Genomic DNA, 27,651 nt, shown 5'->3' with positions numbered 1-27,651 from the left:
AGAAATACAGAAATTGTTCTGGCTTTTTTTATAGATAGCAAGTAGAATCAGAATGAAATATCTGTATTTTTTATAGATAAATACAGAAATGCTTCTGGTTTTTGTGATAGATTGCAAGAGGTATCATAATTAAATATCTATATTTTTTGGAGAGAAATACAGAAATTTTTATGGCTTTTTTGATAGATAGCAAGTGGGATCAGAATATCCGTATTTTTTTTACAGAAATACAGAATTTTTTTGGATTTTTTTATAGATACCAAGAGGTATTAGAATGAAATATCTGTTTTTTTTGTTGAGTAGGACAGAAATGCTTCTGTTTGTTTTGCTAGATAGTTAGAGGTAGCATCAAAAACTGCACAATCTGTATATTTCAGATATACAGAAGGCTCCTAATCTGTCCTTGTCACAATGCACTTCTCTCCCTGCTTCTTTCTCTGACACAGAACACAAGATGAAGTGACTAACCCCTCCCTCCCGCCGCGCCATTCCCACCTGAAATAGTCACTGTTCCCGCCCCCTGCATTTTCCCTCGTTTGTTCGGCGAGAACACAACCTCATGGCGAATTACAAGACCGTTCTTGCTTAAATGTTTGGTAAGCAAGAATGTCCTGATTCGCCGATAGATCGAACTTACAAATCTTGCTTGCTCATCCGTAATCAAGACAGGATTTAAACCTCACTAAAAAAAGAAGGTAATCGTTACCTTATAAGAAAGTATGAAAAAAAAGTTTAAGAGCCACTCTCCAATGTGGGTATCCACCCATATATTGATGAATAACATGATTTATAAAATTGTATTCAGCGTGAATAAATGTTTGATACACTTTTCAATGTAATACATTCTAAAATAATTTTTAATAAAAATGTTTGGTAATATTTTATTGTGCTTTAATAACAAAGGTATTTTAATATCAGTGATGTTCAGTGATGGAAGCCACCAGTAAATACATTTAGCTTTGATTATTAATGTTTATGCGTGTGCTAATGTTTTATTGTTCTAAAACATGACATAATTATGCTTCCAAACTAAACTTTAATGTCTAGTCACATAATTAGAAACACCCACTTCAAGTATAAAAACAGCCAAGGTAGGACACAAGGGAACACAATCTCCCTAGCCATTAAGCAACTTTAACATCCTCCATAGGCCAGCTTCGTGAGAAGATTCACCATGCCCCATCAATCCATCATGACCTCCTCTGGACACAAGAGCCGGCACTGCTTTACCAGTTCAAGTCTTCATAATGTAGGTTCCAAAGGACACAAGATATCAGTAGGAAGTATTCATCAAGGTAAAAGCGGACATAAATCTGGATTTGGTATTGGTACACTTGGTCATGGATTCGGTGGTTCATCTTGCTCTGGAGGGATCAACCCTGTTACTATAAATGAAGGTCTGCTGGCCCCTCTTAATCTGGAAATTGATCCAAGTATTCAAAGAGTGAGAACAGAGGAGAAGAACCAGATCAAAGGACTCAACAATAAGTTTGCCTCATTCATCGATAAGGTGAGGTCTTTCATTTTTAAGCTCCCAGAGTAAGATGTAGCTAAATAATATAACCACAATTAACGTTCATTGTCCTTTTTATATGAAAAATATTTAATGTGTTTTATACACTGTAGGTGGAACAGTTTGCAGTTTAAAGTTCGACGTCATGAATAAATTGTACTGTATGTCATTTTAGATTCTTAAGGATTCAGCATATAGCTACTTTCTGCGTATATTGAGTGTAAGGTATCTGAGAATGATCTTTGCTCATGAAAATGCTGTTATGTAGATATGTAATATACTCTTTTGTTTCAGGTGAGATTCCTTGAACAACAGAACAAGATGCTGGAGACCAAATGGGCTGTTTTGCAAGACCAGAATACAGCCAGGTGTCAGATTGAACCTTTGTTTGAGACCTTCATCAGTAATCTCAGGAGACAGCTGGAGAGTGTGCAAAGTGAGAGAGCTCGTCTGGATGCAGAAAGAAACGGCATGGAGGGAACAGTCGATGAATTAAGGAGAAGGTATACCTGATATTTAGGATTCCTTAAAGAGGTTTTCAGGAACACTGGAAGTCTCTGTCTCTTTTGACCCCGTCCGTGTAGTTACACAAGGGATGCCTCTTTTCACTACCCTAAGTTTTCTTAATACCAAAATATACAATGATGGTTCAGTTTGAGTGTCTCTACCTTATGTTGACATCTATTACTGTGGTGCAACTTCATGCAGTGGTTTCTGATAGGAATGATTGTATTTTTTAATTTCTCTTAAAACATGATAGCTCAAATCCACCTTTCATTACATTTATAAACATTTTAGAAGAAAAAAAGAAGAGAAAACAATTACATCTCATTATTAATTAAAACGTGTTGTTTTATGGACATTCACAGTGCAATTCTTAGTCCTAAATTACTTGCTCAAATCCAACAAGACTTTATTAGCACACAGTAATTCAGATCTGCATATAATATTACTCCACAAGCCTATCAGGTGTGTTGTGTGGCAGTGACATGAGCCCATTGGTGTGCTGCTTCTTTACTGTCCAAATAAAGGGTGTAGGTGGGTGGAAGTGAGACCAATCGATGAAACCGAGACAGCTGTCTACCTTTTTTTTAACAATCAGCCGTTTAAAACTGCAGTTAGTATTTTAAGCTAGTAATTATTTAATCTAAATTGATTAAATAATTGATTGTTTTTCTTTTCTACCCAGATATGAAGAAGAAGCAAACAGACGTACAGCCGCAGAGAATGAGTTTGCAACACTAAAGAGAGTAAGTGTTGTTCTAATAAAATATCATCACTGCCTAATAAAAATTAGATCTGGATGCTTAGAGGTCAACAGTGATATTTTGTAAAGCTAGCATATGTGCCTGGATTACCACAAGGCACCGATATTAAAGTAAGGCCTGTAACGAGCGAGGAAGGAGCATAGGGGAAGGCCGTCACGACTGGGCAGTCAGGGGGCAGATAGCATAGGGTTAAAAGTTTTTGGACGAGAGTGAGCGACAGGAAAGGGAGGGAGGAAGGAGGGGCAAGAGTAGTTAAAATGGACAGGAGGAGGAGGGACCCCCGTTTCAGAGCGAGACAGTGTTCAAGAAAAGTTTTTCCCACCCTCCCCCCCTTTAGGGCTTGTTTGGGTTTTTGATTGCTGGTTTGGCTAGTAGGGCGGGCGGTTAAGGTCCTTGGGGGAGTGTGCTTGTGGCAATAATTTGGTTAGGGTTCCATGTTTGGTATGGAATCCCTGGTTTTTGGTAATGGTCTGGTAAAGTGTTGTGGGGAGGGTCTGCACAAGAAAAGGATATATTTGTTCCCGAGCTGGGAGTATGGGAAGCTGGGAGCAACTGTCTTTAAGGTGCAGACCCCAAAATAAGGTGTAAGGTGGTGGCCTTCGAGGACCTGCAACCAGTAAGAAAGTTGGGAAAGCAATATGTTTAGAATTTGTTATTGTTTATCTGGTACTTATTCTTTAATTATGGTGTTATTAAGTTATATTGGTTATTCTATGTTTTTGTGTTTATTTACACTGTTTTATTGTTTATATTGTTTTTTAAATTGTTATTTATATTTTATTTGATATTAAGTTATTTTTGGTAATAATTCTGTTAATAAAAGGCCTACAGGCCTTTGGAGTGGTAATTCATTGATGGGGGTATTTTAAGGGGGTAGGGGTTGGAAATTGGAATTAAGAGGAAGGGCAAATTTGTAAGACGTATCTGCACGGCATCTTGCCACAGTCATGTAGTTTAAAAGTTTTTTCTTATGATTAGTGGCTTCAGTTTGCTCTGTTTCCCTCCCACAATCCAAGTCTTTATTAACAGGAAATTATGATGCATAGAACATAAACCAACTATAAACCAAGCAATAATAATATTTACTAAAGATTGAGCTGAGAAGAATAGTTTAATTTTATTTACTATGGATTTTCTGCAGAGTACCTATTTCTCTGCACTGTGATACTTAATAGGCCAAATGATTTTCTTCCATTAAAAAAAAATAATTTTCAAAACTCCTGCATATCGTAAAAAATGTACTACAATTAATGACAAGCAGATAAATAGCAATCATTAATTCTTCTCTTTTTTTAGGATGTTGATTCAGCATTTATGAGCAAAGCTGAACTGCAATCAAAGGTCAATATCCTCACTGATGAAATCAACTTCCTGAGGACTCTGTATGATGCGGTAAAAAATTTCTCTAAAGTTCTTTCTGTGGTTTTTGAGCCACAAAAATGTGAAATGCCTGTACCCCTGGGCAAATAAATGTTCTTATAGTTAATATGTAAGTTTCTCACCCTAGAGAAGAATATATCAAACTTAGCCCTACATATTAAAGATAATGTCAAGGGACCACATGGTCCCCACAAGATATATTGGTATGACATTTAAATAACTCATCTGCAATCACCTATATTAACAGGTATGAAACCGATCAAATCTCATTTCAGAAGTGCTCTAAATGTTAAATAAAATTAGATTAAATATTGAGATCCCTTACTTAGCATGAAATGATTTACATTTTTAATATCATTTTTATAGTCAATTATTTTTTATATTTGATAAAAAGTTTAAACATTCAGTAAATATTACATTTGTTAGTATCCTCCTAACGTGTCCATACATCCAGAATTGTTAGAGGAGGGGACCCAACATTAAATTGTAACAGTTATGATACATAGGAACGAAAACCAAAAAAAAAAACTATCACTTAAGACAGATTGTAAAAATATTGTTTATTATTGTTTACTATGTTTTTTTGCAATCATAATATAAACCTTTAACAACCCGACCGTTAAACACGACCTTGGTTTGGGGTTAAAACACTTGCAAAAAGTGTTAAACCCGAATTTTTTTTCAGGTGGTTAAATGCTATCACTTACCTGGTCCCGCTGTGATCATCCCGTTGTTCTCCAGCGCCCTTCTCTAAAAAAAATACCGGGTCCCCGCAGCTCATCCGGACATGTCTTCTGTCTTCAGTTTTCTCCCATCGAGTGCAGTGACGATCTCCGGGGTTTCCTGGTGACAACGCTGCATGCGTCGGTGCGGGCGGGAGGCGGGGCGGGAAATTCAAATCGCTTTGCATTGAACTCAATACAAAAAAGCTGTATTGAGTCCAATACAAAGAAATCTTTATATAAGATATACCGTATTTTTCGGACTATAAGACGCACTTTTTCTTCCCCAAAACTGGGGGGGAAAAGTGGGTGCGTCTTATACACTGAATACACGTTAAATATACCGGTTTATTTTCTGTCATTATACCATAGTTTGATGAACTTCGCCTGGCAGCTGGAAGGAATGGTAGCAATCTACAGAACAGCAGAAATGAGATCGCTGAGTTAAACCAGACAATTCAGAGGCTTAAAGGGGAAATTGAGTGTGTTAAATCTCAGGTAAAAAAGGCTAAACATAATATATGAATCATAGCAGAAAGGCTATACATACCCTTTGAATTGTTTTTTCCTCACTTTATGAAACTGAGAGGGAAACCTATATGCAAAATACCTAATCTGCTAAACGAGACAGCCAAAAAATTCTGTTGGATATGCCCGCTTATCTAAATATAATTGTCAATCATTAAGAACCCACAGTCACTAATGTGGGACCTACATTAACACTGTTTTTTCAGTGGAGCAGTGTCCTCAACCTCTTATAAATAAAATATATTTATGCTATTTTAAGAGGGCAGCACTGGAGACCGCCATTAATGAAGCCGAGGCACAAGGCGAAGCCGCTGTCAGAGATGCCAAGCATAAGCTGGCTGAGCTAGAAGAAGCCCTACAGAAGACTAAACAAGACATGGCTCGCCAACTGAAAGAATACCAGGAACTGATGAATGTCAAACTGGCTCTGGATATAGAGATTGCTGCTTATAAGGGAATGCTGGAAGGAGAGGAATACAGGTAAGTACGACTTACATTATTGATTGCTTTTGGGGGGAAACAATGTGGGTGTGATGGTCTCCCATTGATACATTTTGTAATTGTAAAAAATACGAGTTTTTTTATGGTAATACAGAAAAACTTTTATTTTGTGCAAATGTGATGTGAACCCCTAACTGACAAATAAAAGCAATCATAGGTAGGCAACCTAGTCTCTTTGGTCAAGACACTGCTAAAACCTCTGTACTCTATAGTCAGTCTGCATTACAGCTGGATCAGAAACCAAAATAAACAAGGCTGCTAGCATCAATTATGAAAACTTTATATGTTTTTTCAAACATGATCCAGCTTTGTTAAAGGAGTCATTAGCCAGAGGATTATTCACTAACAATGCCTGGAGATTTATTGTAGCTGATCTTTCCCCAAAACTGAGTTGCTCTGTCTGTGGAGGCAGTCTGTGTTGGTAGAGGCAAGGTTTTTGAATTCTCATGCCAAAGTGCCCAGCAAGAACAATAAATAGCAGCACAGTGGTAACATCATCAAATCTAACCCCGAATCTGCAGAAATTGTCCTTCAGAAGCAGCAGTGTATTACATCTCACACTACAACTATTTAAAATGTCCGTTAAGACAAGAAATCAATTCAAAACTTTTTTCTCCTACTACTCACTTAATCTTTTCTTTCTTTACAGGTTGACAGGTGAAAATTGTGTGAACATATGTAAGTAACTATTTGTTATTGATTAAGTTAATAACAAACTCCAAATTCAATAAATATTTTATGTTTTTAGTTTTGCTAAATATAATCCTGTTGCTGTTTTAGTATCTTATTCATTTTTACCTTTTGGGGCTTCAGGGTAGGGAGATTCCACTAGCATTCCAATATGTATGATTATTAGGAAACAAAAATATTGGGTAGTATAGCTAGGAGAGAAAATGCGATCCTATTTTGCTAATGGTCTGTCATGGTCTCTGTAGAGGAATTAAGTATTATGTAATGTAACATTAAGATCAGCAGTCTTGGGACCATTATTAGTTGCAATCATGTGAAACAGCAACTGAATTTATGGTAAATTATTTTCTCTACATTCATGTATGTTTTCCTTTCAGCTGTTCTGCATTCCAGTACTGGAGGAAAGCATCATTCAGGAGGTCACCATAGTGTACATCATCATCAGGATTCCCACCATCATCACCACCGCAAAGGAGGATTCAGCTCTGTCAGCAATGTTTCCAAATCAAAGCACCACCCTAGCCATGGGCACCATTGCTAACATGTTATAGCCAACATTACAGATGCCAAAAGCAATTTTTTCAAGAATTCCAATACATAATTATGTATTGTTAATATGCATGCAGAACCTTACTTTTATCATATTCTTTCCTCCTAGAAATATCTGTATTATTATTTGATTTGCCCTATAAAGTTTGCAGAGATTCTGTATAATTAGTGTGCATTAAATTACCAAATATCTCTGCTTGTCTATATTATCATAAATAAACTGCTAATCACATATCAAAAATGCTTTTGACTAGTAATCTTTTTATTATCAGTTCCTGAACTTACACATCCAAAGCACAGAGTTAACATGACATTAACTGACATAAAATCAGTGTAAAGTACTAGGCTGTAGGTTGAAGGGAAGGACCTCCAAGGTTATAATGCCTGGAATATTCCCTGTGCCATGTGCAACACAGGAAAGGCAAAGGAAGCTTAGACAGCTAAATGTATGGCTTAAGTCCTAATGTAATAGGGAAGGTTTAGGTTTCCCAGAGCACTGGGCTGACTTTTCATTGGGGTACAATATATATGCCAGAGATGGTTTGCACTTAAATGGAAGGGGGTCTAATGAGCTAGGGGAAAGATTTATAGCAAAGTTGGAGGAATATTTAAACTAGGAAAGAGCGGGATGAAACAGTCAAATATGGTCAGATAGGTCAGACAGGGGGTCACCAGTGGAGGGTGGAATGCTTACACACAAACATTGGAGTCTTCAGTACTTATTGTACTGAAAAACAAAAGTATTTGGCAAACACTGCTTTGGTAAAAGCAGCGATGGTTTAAAAAGTTTTTTCACCAATGCTAGAAGTCTGGCAAGAAAAATAGGGGAGACGTAAGCCTTAATGAATAAAGAGCACTTTGACCTAATTGCTATCACTGAATCCTGGCTCTGTTCTTCTGAAAGTAAATGTGAAAGAATAAATTGTTGATGGAGCATGTGATGAAGTTTGGAAAATATTGGTGAAGTTGCATATGGAGATTATTATTGGATAATTATTGAAGTCTGCTATGTCCCCCAGTGCTAAAGAAGATATAGAGCATTACCTACTTACATCAATAGAATGGGATGTACAGGCTAGAACAGTGGTAGTAATGGATGGTTAACTACCCTGATATTGACTGGTGAAATGGCACTACAAGTACAGAAAAAGTGTCAAAAAATGGTAACCATAAAACATTACATTTTAACAAAGCAAATTTGTCATTGTTAAGGGTGGCTCTCCATGACTAGGAATGAGCGAGAAGGCCTCTGACGGCAAATCGATTTCACAAATTCCATTAAAATCAATAAGCTGGCTTTAAACAATATTAGCAAAGCCCCTGTATGTGTTAGAACCACCACATTTGCTAGGTATGTGTAGGAGAACTGTGGCAACAAGGAAAAATACAAAAGTTCCAAAAGACCTTGTGGTTTTCCAGAAAATGGCGGCAAAGTGACAGCTGGCATATAGGATTTTTTGTGTGATTGACAGCATCCAGAAGGCAGCATAAAAATTAGGAGATTCAGAAAGGGTGAACTCACCCCACTAGCAACAGTCTCTGCCCTCAAAACAGCAGGAAAACCCATTGCTATTTATTCTACTTACGCCTATTGAATTTACATAGCTGCATAATTTGTTTACGCTATATAAATCCTGTTCATTAATAATAATTAATAATTGCTAGCTGGCATCATGACCTGGATGACATGTGTTAGGAATGACACCCATAAAGTTGTGGACAAGTGGTGTGGTGATATTAGGACAAAAGGATGGAGGACCAGACACGGAGCGTGGGTCAGCGAGAGCAGTATCAGTGTGTGGCCTCTGGTCAGCTGTCGCCAGGGAGACCGCATTGGTAAGAGTCATAGAGAGCTGGGTGTAGTGCATTATCAATGCCACTCAGAAGTGTACAGTTTTACTAAATGGAGTACTGACAGGTGGCAGCAGCAATAGCAGGAGGAGTAGGCGGTGGGCCCTGAGACGGAGTGTGGATGGCATTGTTAAGTGGAATCTAGAGCTGGGTACTCTGCAGGCGGCAGCAGTAACAGCAGGAGGAGGAGGCAGTGGGCCCTGAGACGGAGTGTGGATGGCATTGTTAAGTGGAATCTAGAGCTGGGTACTCTGCAGGCGGCAGCAGTAACAGCAGGAGGAGGAGGCAGTGGGCCCTGAGACGGAGTGTGGATGGCATTGTTAAGTGGAATCTAGAGCTGGGTACTCTGCAGGCGGCAGCAGTAACAGCAGGAGGAGGAGGCAGTGGGCCCTGAGACGGAGTGTGCATTGCATTGGTAACTGACATGTAGAACAGGGTACCGGGCAGGCGGCAGCACTAACAGCAAGTGGAGGAGGCAGTGGGCCCAAAGACGGAGCTTGGACAGCATTAGTAACTGGCATCTAGAGCTGGGTACTGGGCAAACGGCAGCAGCAACAGCATAAGAAAGAGCTAGTGGGCCCTTAGACGGAGCAAGGAAGGCATTAGTAACTGTGATCTAGAGCTGGGTACTGAGCAGGCGGCAGCAGATACAGCATTAGAAGAAGGCGGTGGGATCAGAATAAAATATCTGTATTTGTTTGAGAGAAATACAGACATTTTTCTGGCTTTTTGATAGATAGCAAGTGGGATCAGAATAGAATACCTTTATTTTTTTGACAGAAATTTTTCTCGCTTTTTTTATAGATAGCAAGTGCTATGAAAAAAAAAAATTGTATTTTATTGAGTGAAATACAGACATTTTTCTGGCTTTTTTTCATAGATAGCAGGAGGTAGCATCAAAAACCGCCCAATCTGTATATTTCAAGATATACAGAAGGTTTCTAACCTGTCCCTGTCACAATGCACTTCTCTCCCTGCTTCTTTCTCTGACACAGTGTTGATGGCATTGCTAACCAGAATCTAGAGCTGGGCTCTCCGCAGGCGCTAACAGTAACAGCAGGAGGAGGAGACCAGGGGCCTGAGACGGAGCTTGGACAGCATTAGTAACTGTCATCTAGAGCTGGGTACTGGGCAGGCAGCAGCAGTACCAGCATGAGGAGGATACGGTGGGATCAAAATAAAAAATCTGTATTTTTTGAGAGAAATACAGAAATTTTTCTAGCTTTTTTGATAGATAGCAAAGTGGGATCAGAAAAAAATATCTTCTTTTTTTTAGAGAAATACTGAAAATTGAGAGAAAAACAGAACATTTTCTGGCTTTTTTGATAGATAGCAAGTGCTATCAGAATGAAATATCTGTTTTTGGAGAGTAGGATAGAAACGTTTCTGCCTTTTTTTTGCTAGATAGCAAGAAGTAGCATTAAAAAATATCCAATATGTATATTTAAAGATATACAGAAGGCTCCTAACCTGTCCCTGTCACAATGCACTTCTCTCCCTGCTTCTTTCTCTGACAAAGAACACAAGATGGATTTACTAACCCCTCCCTCCTTCCCTGTATATATGCCTGTGCTCATATCTCTCCTGATTGGGCTGTTGGGCCTTGCTGTGCATCCTGGGAGCTAATGATTCGCTCCTAGCCGCGTCATACCCGCCGGAAATAGTCGCCGTTCCTGCCCCCTGCATTTTCCTTCATTTGTTTGGCGACCTCATGGCGAATTACAAGGCCGTTCTCGCTTACCGAACATTTAAGAGAGAACGGCCTTGATTCTTCGCGAGATCGAACTTACAAATCTCTCTCGCTCAAGACAGAAATGACAGAAAAAAAGGTTTTAAACCCCTCACCAGAAAAAAAATTTAATCTTTAACTTATAAGAAAGAGTTCTCTACCTTTTTGTGTAAGGTAACAATTTGCAATTAGGTCAACTTTAATTTGTTAGCTTTTAAATGTTCTGAACATGAGAAAAAAATTTAGAAGTGTGCTTAAAAGGAAGCCAAAATGTTTTTTTGTTTGTATGTCTATTTTTTATTACCCGAATATAGCTCTATATCTTTATATGACTTTTTTCTTTTGGTTCCAAGTATGAATAAAAAGTTTAAGAACCACTCTCCAAAGCAGGTATCCACCAATATATTGATGAATAACATGATTTATAAAATAGTATTCAGTGTTAATAAATGTTTGATACACTTTTAAATGTAAGACATACTAATATAATTTTTAATGAAAATGTTTGGTAATATTTTATTGTGCTTTAATAACAAAGGTATTTTATTATCAGTGATGTTCAGTGATGGAAGCCGCCAGTAAATACATTTAGCTTTGATTAATAATATTTATGTGTGTGCTAATGTTTTATTGTTCTAAAACATGACATAAGTATGCTTCCAAACTAAACTTTAATGTCTAGTCACATAGAAACACCCACTTCAAGTATAAAAACAGCCAAGGTAGGACACAAGGGAACACAATCTCCCTAGCCATTAAGCAACTTTAACATCCTCCATAGGCCAGCTTCGTGAGAAGAATCACCATGCCCCATCAATCCATCATGACCTCCTCTGGACACAAGAGCCGGCACTGCTTTACCAGTTCAAGTCTTCATAATGTAGGTTCCAAAGGACACAAGATATCAGTAGGAAGTATTCATCAAGGTAAAAGCGGACATAAATCTGGATTTGGTATTGGTACACTTGGTCATGGATTCGGTGGTTCATCTTGCTCTGGAGGGATCAACCCTGTTACTATAAATGAAGGTCTGCTGGCCCCTCTTAATCTGGAAATTGATCCAAGTATTCAAAGAGTGAGAACAGAGGAGAAGGACCAGATCAAAGGACTCAACAATAAGTTTGCCTCATTCATCGATAAGGTGAGGTCTTTCATTTTTAAGCTCCCAGAGTAAGATGTAGCTAAATAATATAACCACAATTAACGTTCATTGTCCTTTTTATATGAAAAATATTTAATGTGTTTTATACACTGTAGGTGGAACAGTTTGCAGTTTAAAGTTCGACGTCATGAATAAATTGTACTGTATGTCATTTTAGATTCTTAAGGATTCAGCATATAGCTACTTTCTGCGTATATTGAGTGTAAGGTATCTGAGAATGATCTTTGCTCATGAAAATGCTGTTATGTAGATATGTAATATACTCTTTTGTTTCAGGTGAGATTCCTTGAACAACAGAACAAGATGCTGGAGACCAAATCTCCAGAAACTGACTTTCAGAAGTAGCAGTGTATTACATCTCACACTACAAATATGTAGCTATAAACCTGTAGGCACTGGAATGCCTAGACACTCTCACATACTAGTGTATTATGTGATAATAGAAGTGCACTGCTATTTTTTTTAAGAAAAGTTTCAGACACTAAGGTATATTTATAGGGTAATGCTTAGTTATGATTAACATTTCAAGTTTCTGTTAAAACAACAAATCTATTCAAAACTTTTTTCTCCTACTACTCACTTAATCTCTCCTTTTTTACAGGTTGGCAGGTGAAAATTGTGTGAACATATGTAAGTAACTATGTGTTATTGATTAAGTTAATAGCAAACTCCAAATTAAATGAATATTTCATGCTTTCAGTTTTGCTAAAAATAATCTTGTTGCTGATTTATTATATCATTCATTTTTACTTTTTGGGGCTTCTGGGTAGAGAGATTCCACTAGCATTCCAATAGCAATGTTGTGATAAAAGCAAGCAGTATGACTATTGTCATGAAAAATGTATGATTGTTAAGAAAAAAATATTGGGTAGTATAGCTAGCAGAGAAAATACCATCCCATTTTGTAGAAAGTGTGGTGTAGACTAACTCTAATGGTCTGTCATGGTCTCTGTAGAGGAATAAAGTATTATGTAATGTAACATTCATATCAGCAGTCTTGGAACCACTTTTAGTTGCAATTCTGTGAAATAGCAACTGAATTTATGGTAAATTATTTTCTCTACATTCATGTATGTTTTGTTTTCCTTTCAGCTGTTCTGCATTCCAGTACTGGAGGAAAGCATCACTCAGGAGGTCACCATAGTGTACATCATCATCAGGATTCCCACCATTATCACCACCACAAAGGAGGATTCAGCTCTGTCAGCAATGTTTCCAAATCAAAGCACCACCCTAGCCATGGGCACCATTGCTAACATGTTATAGCCAACATTACAGATGCCAAAAGTAATTTGTTCAGGAATTTCAATACATATTTATGTATTTTTATTTTGCATGTAGAACCTTCCTTTAATCATGTTCTTTCCTCTTAGAAATATCTGTATTATTATTATTATTGGATTTGCCCTATAAAGCTTGCAGAGATTTTGTATAACTAGTGTGCATTCAATTATCAAATATAACTGCTTGTCTATATTATCACAAATAAACTGCTAATCACATATCAAAAATGCTTTTGACTAGTAATGTTTTTATTATAAACTCCGGAACTTACACATCCAAAGCACAGAGTTACCATGACATTAACTGACAGAAAATCAGTGTAAAGTACTAAGCTGCAGGTTGAAGGGAAGGACCTCCAAGGTTATTTTCCCTGGAATATTCCCTGTGCCATGTGCAAAACAGGAAAGGCAAAGGAAGATTAGACAGCTAAATGTATGGCTTGAGTCCTACTGTAATAGGAAAGGGTTTGGATTCCCAGAGCACTGGCCTTTTCTTTGGGGTACAACTTATATGCCAGAAATGGTTTGCACTTAAATGGAAGGGGGTCTACTGAGCTAGGGGAAAGATTCATAGGAAAGTTTGAGGAATATTTAAACTAGGAAAGAGCGGGGTGGGAAAGTAAAATATGGTCAGATAGGTCAGACAGGGGGTCACCAGTGAAGGGTTGGTTACACACAAACACTGGAGTGTTCAGTACTAATTGTACTAAAAAAACAAAAGTATTTGGCAAACACTGCTGGTAAAAGCAGCAATGGTTTAAAATGTCTTTTCACCAATGTTAGAAGTCTGGCTAAAAAATTAGGGGAGACGTAAGCCTTAATTGCTATCACTGAATCTTGGCTCTGTTCTTCCCTTGACTGGGCTGGTAACATTCCCAGCTATATTCTCTTTTCAGTGAAGTAAAACTAAATTAAAGTAAAAAGAAATTGTTGATGGAGCATCTGATGAGGTTTGGAAAGTATGGGTGGAGTTGCATATGGAGATTATTATTGGATAATCATTGGAGTCTGCTATAACCCCCAGAGCTAAAGAAGATATAGACCATTACCTACTCACACAGATAGAAAGGGAAGTACAGGCCGGAACTTTGGTAGTAATGGATGGTTAACTACCCTGATATTGACTGGTGTAATGGCACTACAAGTACAGAAAAAGTGCCAAAAAATGGGAACAATAAAAACACTACATTTTAGAGAGCAAATTTTCCATTGTTAAGGATGGCTCTTTGAGCGAAAAGGCCTCTGACAGACTCGCGAAAATTTCCTCAAAGTTCTGATGGGTTTGTGAAAATTCAGCAAATCAATTTCGCGATTACATTAATAGCAAAGCCCCTATACATGTAAGAACCACCAAATTTGCTAGGTAAGTGTAGGAGAACAATGGCAACAATGAAAAAAAAAAAAAAACGTTCCAAAAGACCTTGTGATATTTCCGAAAATGGAAGGCAAAGTGGCAGCAGGCAAATAGGATTTTTGCATGATTGATAGCGTCCAGATGGCAGCATAAACATTAGGACATTAAGTCTCTGCGCTCAAAACAGCAGGAAAACCCATTGCTATTTAATGTATGCACCCTTATTGAATTTACAAAGCTGCATAATGTGTTTATGCTATATAAATCCTGTTTTTTTATTATTATTATTATTATTAATAATAATAATAAAAAATAATAATAATAATAAAAATATTAATTACTAGCTTGCATCATATGTGATGTGTTAGGAATGACACCCATAAAGTTGTGGACAAAGTAGTGCGGTGAAAAAAGGCAAAGGGATGGAGGACCAGAGACGGAATGTGGGCCAGCGAGAGCAGTAGCCTCTGTGGCCTCTGGTCAACAGTTGCCAGGGAGACTGCATTGGTAAGAGTCATGGAGAGCTGGGTGTAGTGCATTGTCAATGCCACCAAGAAGTGTACAATTTTAGTAAATGGAGTATGGACAGGTGGCAGCAGCAACAGCAGAAGGAGGAGGCGGTGGGCCCTGAGATGTAGTGCGGACAGCATTGGTAACTGACATCTAGAGCTGGGCACTGGGCAGGCGGCAGCTGTAACCGCAGGAGGACTAGGCTGTGGGCTCTGAGAAGGATTGTGGACAGCATCGGTAACTGGTATCTAGAGCTGGGTACTGGGCAAGCGGCAGCAGCAACAAGAGGAGTAGGCAGTGGGCCCTGAGATGTAGTTTGGACGGCATTGGTAACTGATGTCTAGAGCTGGTTACTGGGCAGGTGGCAGCAGCAACTGCAGGAGGCGGACACAGTGGGCCCTGAGACGGAGCATGGATAGCATTAGTAACTGGCATCTGGAACTGGGTACTGGGCAGGCGGCAGCAGCAACAGCATGAGGAGGAGCCGGTGGGCCCTAAAACGGAGCAAGAACGGCATTGATAACTGGCATCTAGAGCTGGGTACTGGCAGCAGCAACAGCAGGAGGAGTAGGCAGTGGGTCCTGAAATGTAGTGTGGACGGCATTGTTAACTGGCATCTAGATCCGGGTACTGGCCAGGTGGCAGCAGCAACAGGAGGAGTAGGCAGTGGGCCCTGAGATGCAGTGTGGAAGGCTTTGGTAACTGACGTCTTGAGCTGGTTACTGGGCAGGTGGCAGCAGTAACAGCAGGAGGCGGAAGCAGTGGGCCCTGAGACGGAGCATGGAAAGCATTAGTAACTGGCATCTAGAACTGGGTACTGGGCAGGCGGCAACAGCAGGAGGAGTAGGCGGTGGGTCCTGAGACGCCGTGTGGACGGCATTGTTAACTGGCATCTAGAGCTAGGTACTGGGCAGGTGACAGCAGTAACCGCAGGAGGAGTATGCGGTCAGCTCTGAGAAGGATTGTGGATGGCATTGGTAACTGGCATCTAGAGCTGGGTACTGGGCAGGCAGCAGAAGTAACAACATGAGGAGGAGGCGGTGGGATCAGAATAAAATATCTGTATTTTTTTGGGAGAAATACAGAAATTTTTCTGGCTTCTTTGCTAGATAGCAAGTGCTATCAGAATAAAATATCTCTATTTTCTTGAGAGAAATAAAGAAATTTTTCTGGCTTTTTTGATGGATAGCAAATGCTATCTGATTAAAACGTCTGTATTTTTTTTGAGAGAAGTACAGCAATTTTTCTGGCTTTTTTTGCCAGCTAGCAAGTGGGATCAGAATTAAAGATCTGTATTTTTTTCAGACAAATACAGACATTTTTCTGGCTTTTTTGATAAATACCAAGTGGTATCAGAATTAAATATCGGTATATTTTTCAGAGAAATACAGAAATTTTTCTGGCTTTTTGATAGATAGCAAGAGGTAGCATCAGAAACTGGCCAATCTGTATATTTCAAGATATACAGAAGGCTCCTAACCTGTCCCTGTCACAATGCACTTCTCTCCCTGCTTCTTTCTGACACATAACACAAGATGTAGTGACTAACCCCTCCCTCCTTCCCTGTATATATGCCTGTGCTCAGATCCCTCCTGATTGGGATTTTGGGCCTTGCTGTGCATCCTGAGAGCAAATGATTAGCTCCCAGTGGCGCCATTCCCACCAGAAATAGTCGCCATTCCTGCCCCCTGCATTTTCCCTCGTTTGTTCGGCGAGAACACAACCTCATGGCTAATTACACGGCCATTCTCGCTGAAATGTTCGGTAAGCGGGAAAGGCCCAATGCGCCGCAACATCGAACTTACAAATCTCATTCACTCATCCCTAATCAAGACAGAAGGGTAAGGGGCTTTACTCTTTTTTTTAATTTTTTTATACCTTTACTAAAAAAGAAGGTAATCGTTACCTTATATGAATCGGTTGACTACCTTTTTATGTAAGGTATGTAAGGATATTTAAGGTAACAATTTGCAATTAGGTCAACTTTAATTTGTTAGCTTTAAAAAGTTCTGATTTAAAAATGAGAAAACATTTAGAAGTGTGCTTTATAGGAAGACAAATGTTTTTTTTTTTTTTGTTTGTATGTCTATTTTTTATTACTCATATGTTCCTCTATATCTTTATATGACTTTTTGCTTTTGGGTCCAAGTATCATTAAAATGTTTAGGAACCACTCTCCAAAGCAGGTATCCACCCATATATTGATGAATAACATGATTTATAAAATAGTATTCAGTGTAAATAAATGTTTGATATACTTTAAAATGTAATACAAAATAAAAAAAAAATAATAAAAATGTTTGGTAATATCCTCTTGTGCTTTAATACCAAAGGTATTTTATTATCAGTGATGTTCAATGATGGAAGCCACTAGTAAATACATTTAGCTTTGATTAATAAGCTCTGCTAAAGTTTTATTGTTCTAAAACATGACATAATTATGCTTCCAAACTAAACTATAATGTCTAGTCACATAATTAGAAACACCCACTTCAAGTATAAAAACAGCCAAGGTAGGACACAAGAGAACACAATCTCCCTAGCCATCAAGCAACTTTAACATCCTCCAAAGGCCAGCTTCCTGAGAAGATTCATCATGCCCCATCAATCCATCATGACCTCCTCTGGACACAAGAGCAGTTCTTGCTCTGTTGCTTTACCTAAACATTGCAGCTCACAAAGCTTCTTATCACACTCTTCTAAACATAATGAACATGGACACAAGAGCCGGCACTGCTTTACCAGTACAAGTCTACATAATGTAGGTTCCAAAGGACACAAGATATCGGTAGGAAGTATTTATCAAGGTAAAAGCGGACATAAATCTGGATTTGGTATTGGTACACTTGGTCATGGATTTGGTGGTTCATCTTGCTCGGGAGGGATCAACCCTGTTACTATAAATGAAGGTCTGCTGGCCCCTCTTAATCTGGAAATTGATCCAAGTATTCAAAGAGTGAGGACAGAGGAGAAGAACCAGATCAAAGGACTCAACAATAAGTTTGCCTCATTCATTGATAAGGTGAGGTCTTTCATTTTTGAGCTCCCAGAGTAAGATGTAGCTAAATAAATATAACCACATTTAACTTTCATTGTCCTTTTTTAATGAAAAATATTTAAATTGTGTTTTATACACTGTAGGTAGAACAATTTGCAGTTTAAAGTTCTACTTCATGAATAAATTGTACTGTTTGTCATTTTAGATTCTTAAGGATTCAGCATATAGCTACTTTCTGCGTATATTGAGTGTAGGGTATCTGAGAATGATCTTTGCTCATGAAAATGCTGTTATGTAGATGTGTTATATACTCTTTTGTTTCAGGTGAGATTCCTTGAACAACAGAACAAGATGCTGGAGACCAAGTGGGCTGTTTTGCAAGACCAGAATACAGCCAGGTGTCAGATTGAACCTTTGTTTGAGACCTTCATCAGCAATCTCAGGAGACAACTTGAGAGTGTGCAAAGTGAGAGAGCTCGTCTGGATGCAGAAAGAAACGGGATGGAGGGAACAGTCGATGAATTAAGGAGAAGGTATACCTGATATTTTAAAGAGGTGTTCACTACATTTATAAATATTTTAGAAGAAGAAAAGAAATAAAATTACAACTCTTGTTGTTTTATGGGCATTCACAGTGCAATTCTTAGTCTTAAGCTACTTGCTCAAATCCACTAAGACTTTATTAGCACACAGTAATTCAGATCTGCATATAATAATACTCCACAAGCCTATCAGGTGTGTTATGTGGCAGTGACATGAGCCCATTGGTGTGCTGCTTCTTTACTGTCCAAATAAAGGGTGTAGGTGGGTGGAAGTGAGACCAATCAATCAAACTGAGACAACTGTCTACCTTTTTTTTAATAATCAGCTATTTAGAACTGGAGCTAGTATTTTAAGCTAGTAATTATTTAATTTAAATGTATTTAACATATAAAAAATGTTGTTGTTTTCCTTTTCTACCCAGATATGAAGAAGAAGCAAACAGACGTACAGCAGCAGAGAATGAGTTTGCAGCACTAAAGAGAGTAAGTGTTAGTCTAATAAAATATCATCACTGCCTATTAAAAATTCGATTTGAATGCTTAGAGGTCAACAGTGATATTTTGTAATGCTAGCATATGTGCCTGGATTACCACAAGGCACCGATAATATTGTAGTTGAATAGTTTTTTCTTATGATTAGTGGCTTCAGTTTGCTGTTTCCCCCTCACAACCCAAGTCTTTATTGGCAGTTTGGAGGTAAATTATGATGCATAGAACATAAACCAACCAAAAAAACTATTTACTAAAGATAGATCTGAGAAGGATAGTTTAATTTTATTTTCTATCGATTTTCTGCAAAGTACCTATTTCTTTGCACTGTTATAATAGGCCAAATAATTTTTTTCCATTACAAAAAAAAGTATTTACAAATACTTTGCACATTGTAAAAAAAAATGTACTACAATTAATGACAAGCAGATAAAGAACACATGTCTATTTCAGAAAAAAGTCATATTTATATAAGTGGGAACAAGTTTTGTTAACCTTATGATCAGAATTCCAAAAGTGGAGAATAGCAGTACTATAATAGTTACATAACAATGTAATCCAAAGCTTCATTCAAAGCTTGTCACTAGAAATCATTAATTCTTCTCTTTTTTTAGGATGTTGATTCAGCATTTATGAACAAAGCTGAACTGCAATCAAAGGCCAATATCCTCACCGATGAAATCAACTTCCTGAGGACTCTGTATGATGCGGTAAAAAGTTTCTCTAAAATTCTTTCTGTGGTTTTTGAGCCACAAAAATGTGAAATGCCTGTACCCCTGGGCAAATAAATGTTCCTATAGGAAATGTGTAAGTTTCTCACCCTAGGGAAGAATATATCAAACTTAGCCCTAAATATTAAAGATAATGTCAAGAGACCACATGGTCCATGACATTTAAATAAATCTTCTGCAATCACCTATATTACCAGGTATGAAACCGATCTAAGCTCATTTCAGAAGTGCTCTAAAAGTTAAATAAAAGTAGATAAAATATTATCTTAGCTTGAAATGACGTACAATTTTAATAATATTTTTATATTCAAATATTTGTTAAATTTGATAATAAGTTTTACCAACATCAGTAAATATTACATTTGTTAGTATTCTCCTAACGTCTACATACAGCCAGAATTGTTAAAGCAAGGGACCCAACACTAAATTGTAACAGTTATGATACATAGGAACATAAACCAAACAATAAAACAATCACTTAAGATAGATCGGAAAAAGATTTTTTATTATTGTTTACAATGGTTTTTTTTTGCAAACAAAACATAAACCTTTAAATGGAACCAAGAACATGGCTATACATTTTTTCTTAAATGTCCTCTGGACAAATATATTAAATATTAATTTGTGTGATTTTACAGGAGATTGCTCAGCTCCAGGCGCAGATCTCAGATACTTCAGTGGTTGTGTCTATGGACAACAGCCGAAACCTGGACCTGGATTGTATCATTGCTGAGGTCAGAGCTCAATATGAAGAAATCGCCAACAGAAGCAGAGCTGAGGCTGAAGCCATGTACCAATCAAGGGTAAGCCCAACCTATTGTGTCATTAAGAATAAAATGTGCCTTGTCAGTATTAATGTTTTCAATTAAGCCCCAGCAGCTCTCTCTGTTCCTTCAGTGTCCTACTAAAAACTTCTTCAATCATACCCTTGTCCCATGCAAAACTCCAAATCTTCTCTAGTGTTTCCTCCACTCTCTGGAACATCATTTCTCATCCTGTTAGGCTTGCTCTATTATTCTTCACATTAAAAAATTCACCATTTCAAATATTTCTACCCGCTTTCATCTGCATCTCAACCTATGGCTAATTAGCCGTTATTCCATAACACCCTCCTATTGTGTAATACTCTCCCCCACCTCTTGTATTATAAAATAATAGGCAGGGTCCTTCTGTCCCCCATCCTGTTTTATTGTTTGTGTCTATTATACATGTTTGTCATCTGCAACCCCTATTTATTGTACAGTACTGCATACTATGTTTAGACTTTTTAAATACAAATAAATAATGATAATAATATTCTTACTATTGTAAAATACCTTTCCTATTTTTTAAAGGCTTTGTCATTAATTTTTCTAAATTCTATAAAGCTAAATCATTGATAATATATCACATACAGATTTGCAATGACTGGAAAACAAACTCTTTGAACAGTGTAATCTAGGACTACGAAATGTGGGAAAATCAAATGTAGAACTCTATTCCACCCATTCCAGACAGTATATAACTAAAGATGGAATGTTCTACTCAGAGACATGCCCATGGTTTTTATTGATGTTCTGGTTTTCGAACAGAGATGGTGGCATTCATGTACATCTTTTTGATGCATCCATGCAATTTATTTTCTGTCATTATACCATAGTTTGATGAACTTCGCCTGGCAGCTGGAAGGAATGGTAGCAATCTACAGAACAGCAGAAATGAGTTCAGCATTTATGAACAAAGCTGAACTGCAATCAAAGGCCAATATCCTCACCGATGAAATCAACTTCCTGAGGACTCTGTATGATGCGGTAAAAAGTTTCTCTAAAATTCTTTCTGTGGTTTTTGAGCCACAAAAATATGAAATGCCTGTACCCCTGGGCAAATAAATGTTCTTATATAGTTAATATGTAAGTTTCTCACCCTAGAAAAGAAAATATCAAACTTAGCCCTAAATATTATAGATAATGTCAAGGGACCACATGGTCCCCACAGGATATATTGGTATGACATTTAAATAAATCATCTGCAATCACCTATATTAACAGGTATAAAAACCGATCTAAGCTCATTCAAAAAGTTATATAAAATTAGATAAAATATTGTGATCCCTTACTTATCTTGAAATTATTTAAATTGGTAATCTCATTTTTATATTCAAATATTTTGATAATAAATGTAATTATTCAGTAAATATTACATTTATTAGTATTTTCCTAATGTCTACATACAGCCAGAATTGTTGGAGGAAGGGACCCAACACTAAATTGTATCAGGTATGAACATAGGAACATAATCCAAACAAAAAAAAATCACTTAAGGTAGATCTGAAAGAGATTGTTTATTGTTGTTTACTATGTTTTTTTGCAAACACAACATACCAAGAACATGGCTATATATTTTTTCTTAAATGTCCTGTAGACAAATATATTAAAATTTAATTTCTGTGATTTTACAGGAGATTGCTCAGCTCCAGGCGCAGATCTCAGATACTTCAGTGGTTGTGTCAATGGACAACAGCCGAAACCTGGACCTGGATTGTATCATTGCTGAGGTCAGAGCTCAATATGAAGAAATCGCCAACAGAAGCAGAGCTGAGGCTGAAGCCATGTACCAATCAAGGGTAAGCCCAACCTATTGTGTCATTAAGAATAAAATGTGCCTTGTCAGTATTAATGTTTTCAATTAAGCCCCAGCAGCTCTCTCTGTTCCTTCAGTGTCCTACTAAAAACTTCTTCAATCATACCCTTGTCCCATGCAAAACTCCAAATCTTCTCTAGTGTTTCCTCCACTCTCTGGAACATCATTTCTCATCCTGTTAGGCTTGCTCTATTATTCTTCACATTAAAAAATTCACCATTTCAAATATTTCTACCCGCTTTCATCTGCATCTCAACCTATGGCTAATTAGCCGTTATTCCATAACACCCTCCTATTGTGTAATACTCTCCCCCACCTCTTGTATTATAAAATAATAGGCAGGGTCCTTCTGTCCCCCATCCTGTTTTATTGTTTGTGTCTATTATACATGTTTGTCATCTGCAACCCCTATTTATTGTACAGTACTGCATACTATGTTTAGACTTTTTAAATACAAATAAATAATGATAATAATATTCTTACTATTGTAAAATACCTTTCCTATTTTTTAAAGGCTTTGTCATTAATTTTTCTAAATTCTATAAAGCTAAATCATTGATAATATATCACATACAGATTTGCAATGACTGGAAAACAAACTCTTTGAACAGTGTAATCTAGGACTACGAAATGTGGGAAAATCAAATGTAGAACTCTATTCCACCCATTCCAGACAGTATATAACTAAAGATGGAATGTTCTACTCAGAGACATGCCCATGGTTTTTATTGATGTTCTGGTTTTCGAACAGAGATGGTGGCATTCATGTACATCTTTTTGATGCATCCATGCAATTTATTTTCTGTCATTATACCATAGTTTGATGAACTTCGCCTGGCAGCTGGAAGGAATGGTAACAATCTACAGAACAGCAGAAATGAGATCGCCGAGTTAAACCAGACAATTCAGAGGCTTAAAGGGGAAATTGAGTGTGTTAAATCTCAGGTAAAAAAGGCTAAACATAATATTTGAATCATAGCAGAAAGGCTATACATAACCTTTGAATTGTTTTTTCTTCACTTTATGAAACTGAGAGGGAAGACTATATGCAAAATACCTAATCTGCTAAACGAGACAGCCAAAAAATTCTGTTGGATATGCCCGCTCATCTAAATATAATTGTCAATCATTAAGAACCCACAGTCACTAATGTGGGATTTACATTAACACTGTTTTTTCAGTGGAGCAGTGTCTTTAACCTCAATTATAAATTAAATATATTTATGATATTTTTAGAGAGCAGCACTGGAGACCGCCATTAATGAGGCCGAGGCACAAGGCGAAGCCGCTGTCAGAGATGCCAAACATAAGCTGGCTGAGCTAGAAGAAGCCCTACAGAAGACCAAACAAGACATGGCTCGCCAACTGAAAGAATACCAGGAACTGATGAATGTCAAACTGGCTCTGGATATAGAGATTGCTGCTTATAAGAGGATGCTGGAAGGAGAAGAACACAGGTAAGTAGGACTTTATTGATTGCTAATGGGAAAAAAAAATGTGGGTGTGATGTTCTCCTATTCATAAATTTAGTTATAGTAAAAATACAAGTATTTTATATTAATTTAATTTTATGGTAAAAACTGACAAATAAAAGCAATCAATGGGTAGGCAACCTAGTCTCTTTGGTCAAGACACTGCTAAAACCTCTGTACTCTATAGTCAGTCTGCATTACAGCTGGATCAGAAAATAAAATAAAGAAGGCTGCTAGCATCAATCAGGAAAACTTTATATGTTTTTTCAAACAGTTTTGTTAAAGGAGGGATTAGCCAGAGGATTAGTCACTAACAATGCCTGTAGATTTATTGTAGCTGATCTTTCCCCAATACTGAGTTGCTCTGTCTGTGGAGGCAGTCTGTGTTGGTAGAGGCAAGGTTTTTGCATTCTCATGCCGAAGCACCCAGCAAGAACAATAAATAGCAGCACAGTTGTAATATCACCGGATCTAACTCTAAATCTCCAGAAACTGTCTTTCAGAAGCAGCAGTGTATTACATCTCAAACTACAATTATTTAAAATTTCAAGACAACAAATCTATTCAAAACTTTTTTCTCCTACTACTCACTTAAAGTCTCCTTTCTTTACAGGTTAACAGGTGAAAATTGTGTCAACATATGTAAGTAACTATGTGTTATGGATTAAGTTAATAGCAAAAAATGAATATTTGAATATAAATGAATATTTCATGCTTTCAGTTTTGCTAAAAATAATCTTGTTGCTGATTTATTATCTCATTCATTTTTACTTTTTGGGGCTTCAGAGTAGAGAGATTCCACTAGCATTCCAATAGCAATGTTGTGATAAAAGCAAGCAGTATGTCTATTGTCACGAAAAATGTATGATTATTGAGAAAAAAATATTGGGTAGTATAGCTAGCAGAGAAAACACCATCCCATTTTGTAGAAAGTGTGGTGAAGACTAACTCTAATGGTCTGTCATGGTCTCTGTAGAGGAATAAAGTATTATGTAATGTAACATTAAGATCAGCAGTCTTGGAACCACTTTTAGTTGCAAATATGTGAAATAGCAACTGAATTTATGGTAAATTATTTTCTCTACATTCATGTATGTTTTGATTTCCTTTCAGCTGTTCTGCATTCCAGTACTGGAGGAAAGCATCATTCAGGAGGTCACCATAGTGTACATCATCATCAGGATTCCCACCATCATCACCACCACAAAGGAGGATTCAGCTCTGTCAGCAATGTTTCCAAATCAAAGCACCACCCTAGCCATGGGCACCATTGCTAACATGTTAAAGCCAACATTACAAATGCCAAAAGCATTTTTTTTCAAGAATTCCAATACATAATTAAGTATTTTTAATATGCATGCAGAACCTTCCTTTAATCATATTCTTTCCTCTTAGAAATATCTGTATTATTATTATTTGATTTGCCTTATAAAGCTTGCAGAGATTCTGTATAACTAGTGTGCAATTTTTTAACAAATATCACTGCTTGTCTATATTATCATAAATAAACTGCTAATGACATATCAACAATTCTTTTGACCAGTAATCTTTTTATTATCAATTCCTGAACTTACACATCTAAAGCACAGAGGTAACATGACATTAACTGACGGAAAATCAGTGTACAGTACTAGGCTGCAGGTTGAAGGGATTGACCTCCAAGGTTATATTCCCTGGAATTTTCCCTGTGCCATGTGCAACAAAGCAAAGCCAAAGGAAGCTTAGACAGCTAAATGTATCGCTTAAATCCTAGTGTAATGGGGAAGGGTTAGGGTTCCCAGAGCTGACTTTTCATTGAGGTAGAACTTATATGTACTTATAGGTACTTGTTACCTCTTTACCAATTTGGTTTCTACCATCGAAATCTCTTTAACAAAATATTTTACTATCTTCAAGTTAGTCTTTTAATAATTTATATACTTTCATAACACCCACACCGATTACACTTGCAGGCTATATATACCTAATATTTTTCATACAATGATGAGTTATTGGAACTATTTACACATTAAAATTGATCCTACACCCTCACCCAAAAAGTTGTGTATTACTGACATATCTATTTTTCAAGTACATATTGTCTTACAATTCTGTTTCCTTCAACTCAACTGATCTACAGTGGACAGTGGAGTAGCAGTTGATATTGTATACTTAGACTTTGCAAAAGCATTTGACACCCTACTCCACAGATGGTTAATAGACAAGTTAGGGACTATAGGTTTAGAAAATTCAGTCAGTAAACGGATAGAAAATTAGATTAAAAACCACATTCAGAGAGTATTTATTGGTTTATACTCTGAATAGTCTAAGGTTATTAGTGGTGTACCCCAGGGTTCACTGTAGGGACCATTACTGTTTAAAATGAAATATAAATCATATAGATGATATTTCATATTAATAAACGTAAAATTATGCACTTGGGGGCTAACAACATGCCTGCTTTAAACTATCTAGGAAGAATAAATTTAGGGGGGTCAACAATAGGAAAGAATCTGGGGGTTTTGGTAGATCATAGAAATATTATTTATTAATTATTATTAATAGCATGCAATGCCAAGCTGCAATATCTAAATCAAGCAAAGTACTTTCTTGTAATAAAAGAGGAATAGACTGCAGAGATGGAGACATAAACCTGCCCCTGTACAAAGCATTGGTCAGACCACATCTGGAATATGCAGTCCAGTTTTGGGCACCAGTTCACAAAAAAGACATTGTAAATTGGAGAGAGTGCAGAGAAAGGCAACTAAACTGATAAAAGGAATGGAGGAGCTCAGCTATGAGGAGAGATTAGCTGAACTGAATATATTCTCCTTTTAGAAGAGACATTTAAGGGGGTAAATGATCACCCTGTATAAATATATAAATGGTCCATTAGGGAAAATTTCCTCGAACTTCTGATGGGTCTACTGGAAAATCAAGGAAATCATTACAGGAGGAGTACTGTAGCCGTGGGAATCCTCCTGTGCGCGATCCCCGGGCACTAGAAGTTAAATGAGGGCGCGCAGAGGAGGATTCTCAGGGCTGCATTTCAGCCGCGGTACTCCTCCTGTTAGTGAGTCCCGTTGTGAGTCCCGCGGCTGTGCTCATCATAAATGAATGCATTATCCTGTGATGATTCCCATGGCTGCATTCCTTGATGAGCCGCGGTACTCACACTGTCAGTGTGAGTCCCGCAGCTGCGCTCATCAATTAATGCAGCCGTGGTAATCATAACAGGATGATTCCCACGGCTGCATTCATTCATGATGAGCACAGCCGCAGGACTCTGTGTTCTTGGATAGAGATTCTCATACTACAGGGTTGCAAAAGCAATCAGAGGAGCAGACCCTGCTCTTGCAGGTCCCAAAAAATTTGATCTCGACGTTCCAATTTACACAGGCCATTCTCGCTTACATGTTCGGTAAGTGAGCGCGGCCTCATTTGCCGCGAGATCAAATTTTAAAATTTCGCTTGCTCATTCCTATGGTCCATATAGAGAACTCTCTTTGCAAATATTCACTTCACTTCAAAGTCATTACAAAGGACAAGGGGAAGAAAAGACATTTAATCTTCAGATAAGGAATTGATAATTCATTGTAAGGTCTGTGAAAATGTAAAATAGGCTCACTCAGGAAGTAGTTTTAGCACATTCCATAGATTGCTTTAAGAAAAAGATGGATGCATCTTTGTTATGCAAGAATTAGATTGTAATGTTGCCATTCTTTTCTTACTCAAAATTACTGCTTCATCTGAACTCCCAAAAGCAGTCCAGAAAAAATAC

General features: G+C 37.4%; 2 protein-coding genes across 2 annotated transcripts; both read left to right on the top strand.

The window, feature by feature from the left end:
- Positions 1 to 1,174: 1,174 nt before the first annotated feature.
- Positions 1,175 to 25,367, top strand: LOC140321734 (keratin, type II cytoskeletal cochleal-like). Its single transcript, XM_072398525.1, has 9 exons — positions 1,175 to 1,510; positions 1,808 to 2,016; positions 2,703 to 2,763; positions 4,078 to 4,173; positions 20,439 to 20,603; positions 23,239 to 23,364; positions 23,656 to 23,876; positions 24,505 to 24,533; positions 25,005 to 25,367. The coding sequence occupies exons 1-9, from the start codon at positions 1,175 to 1,177 to the stop codon at positions 25,166 to 25,168; spliced, it is 1,407 nt and encodes a 468-aa protein (XP_072254626.1). The 3' UTR covers positions 25,169 to 25,367.
- On the top strand, positions 4,949 to 7,387 carry LOC140321735 (keratin, type II cytoskeletal cochleal-like). The gene is made up of 5 exons (XM_072398526.1): positions 4,949 to 4,984; positions 5,256 to 5,381; positions 5,671 to 5,891; positions 6,562 to 6,590; positions 6,980 to 7,387. Exons 1-5 carry the CDS (start codon positions 4,949 to 4,951, stop codon positions 7,141 to 7,143), a joined length of 576 nt encoding a protein of 191 aa, XP_072254627.1. The 3' UTR covers positions 7,144 to 7,387.
- Positions 25,368 to 27,651: the final 2,284 nt, after the last annotated feature.

The sequence above is a fragment of the Pyxicephalus adspersus genome, chromosome 1 (assembly GCF_032062135.1).
Source record: "Pyxicephalus adspersus chromosome 1, UCB_Pads_2.0, whole genome shotgun sequence".
Taxonomy (NCBI): Eukaryota; Metazoa; Chordata; class Amphibia; order Anura; family Pyxicephalidae; genus Pyxicephalus; species Pyxicephalus adspersus.
This window is presented reverse-complemented; position numbering and strand designations above follow the sequence as displayed.

What these genes read in the sequence shown, in the direction of transcription:
- LOC140321734 (XM_072398525.1), top strand. Translation starts at nt 1,175, where the DNA reads ATGCCCCATCAATCCATCATGACCTCCTCTGGACACAAGAGCCGGCAC. An exon ending in TTGCCTCATTCATCGATAAG is followed by an intron (nt 1,511 to 1,807) that starts GTGAGGTCTTTC and finishes CTTTTGTTTCAG; the next exon opens with GTGAGATTCCTTGAACAACA. An exon ending in TTGAGTGTGTTAAATCTCAG is followed by an intron (nt 23,365 to 23,655) that starts GTAAAAAAGGCT and finishes TGATATTTTTAG; the next exon opens with AGAGCAGCACTGGAGACCGC.
- LOC140321735 (XM_072398526.1), top strand. Translation starts at nt 4,949, where the DNA reads ATGTCTTCTGTCTTCAGTTTTCTCCCATCGAGTGCA. An exon ending in GTTTTCTCCCATCGAGTGCA is followed by an intron (nt 4,985 to 5,255) that starts GTGACGATCTCC and finishes ATTATACCATAG; the next exon opens with TTTGATGAACTTCGCCTGGC. An exon ending in CTGGAAGGAGAGGAATACAG is followed by an intron (nt 5,892 to 6,561) that starts GTAAGTACGACT and finishes CTTTCTTTACAG; the next exon opens with GTTGACAGGTGAAAATTGTG.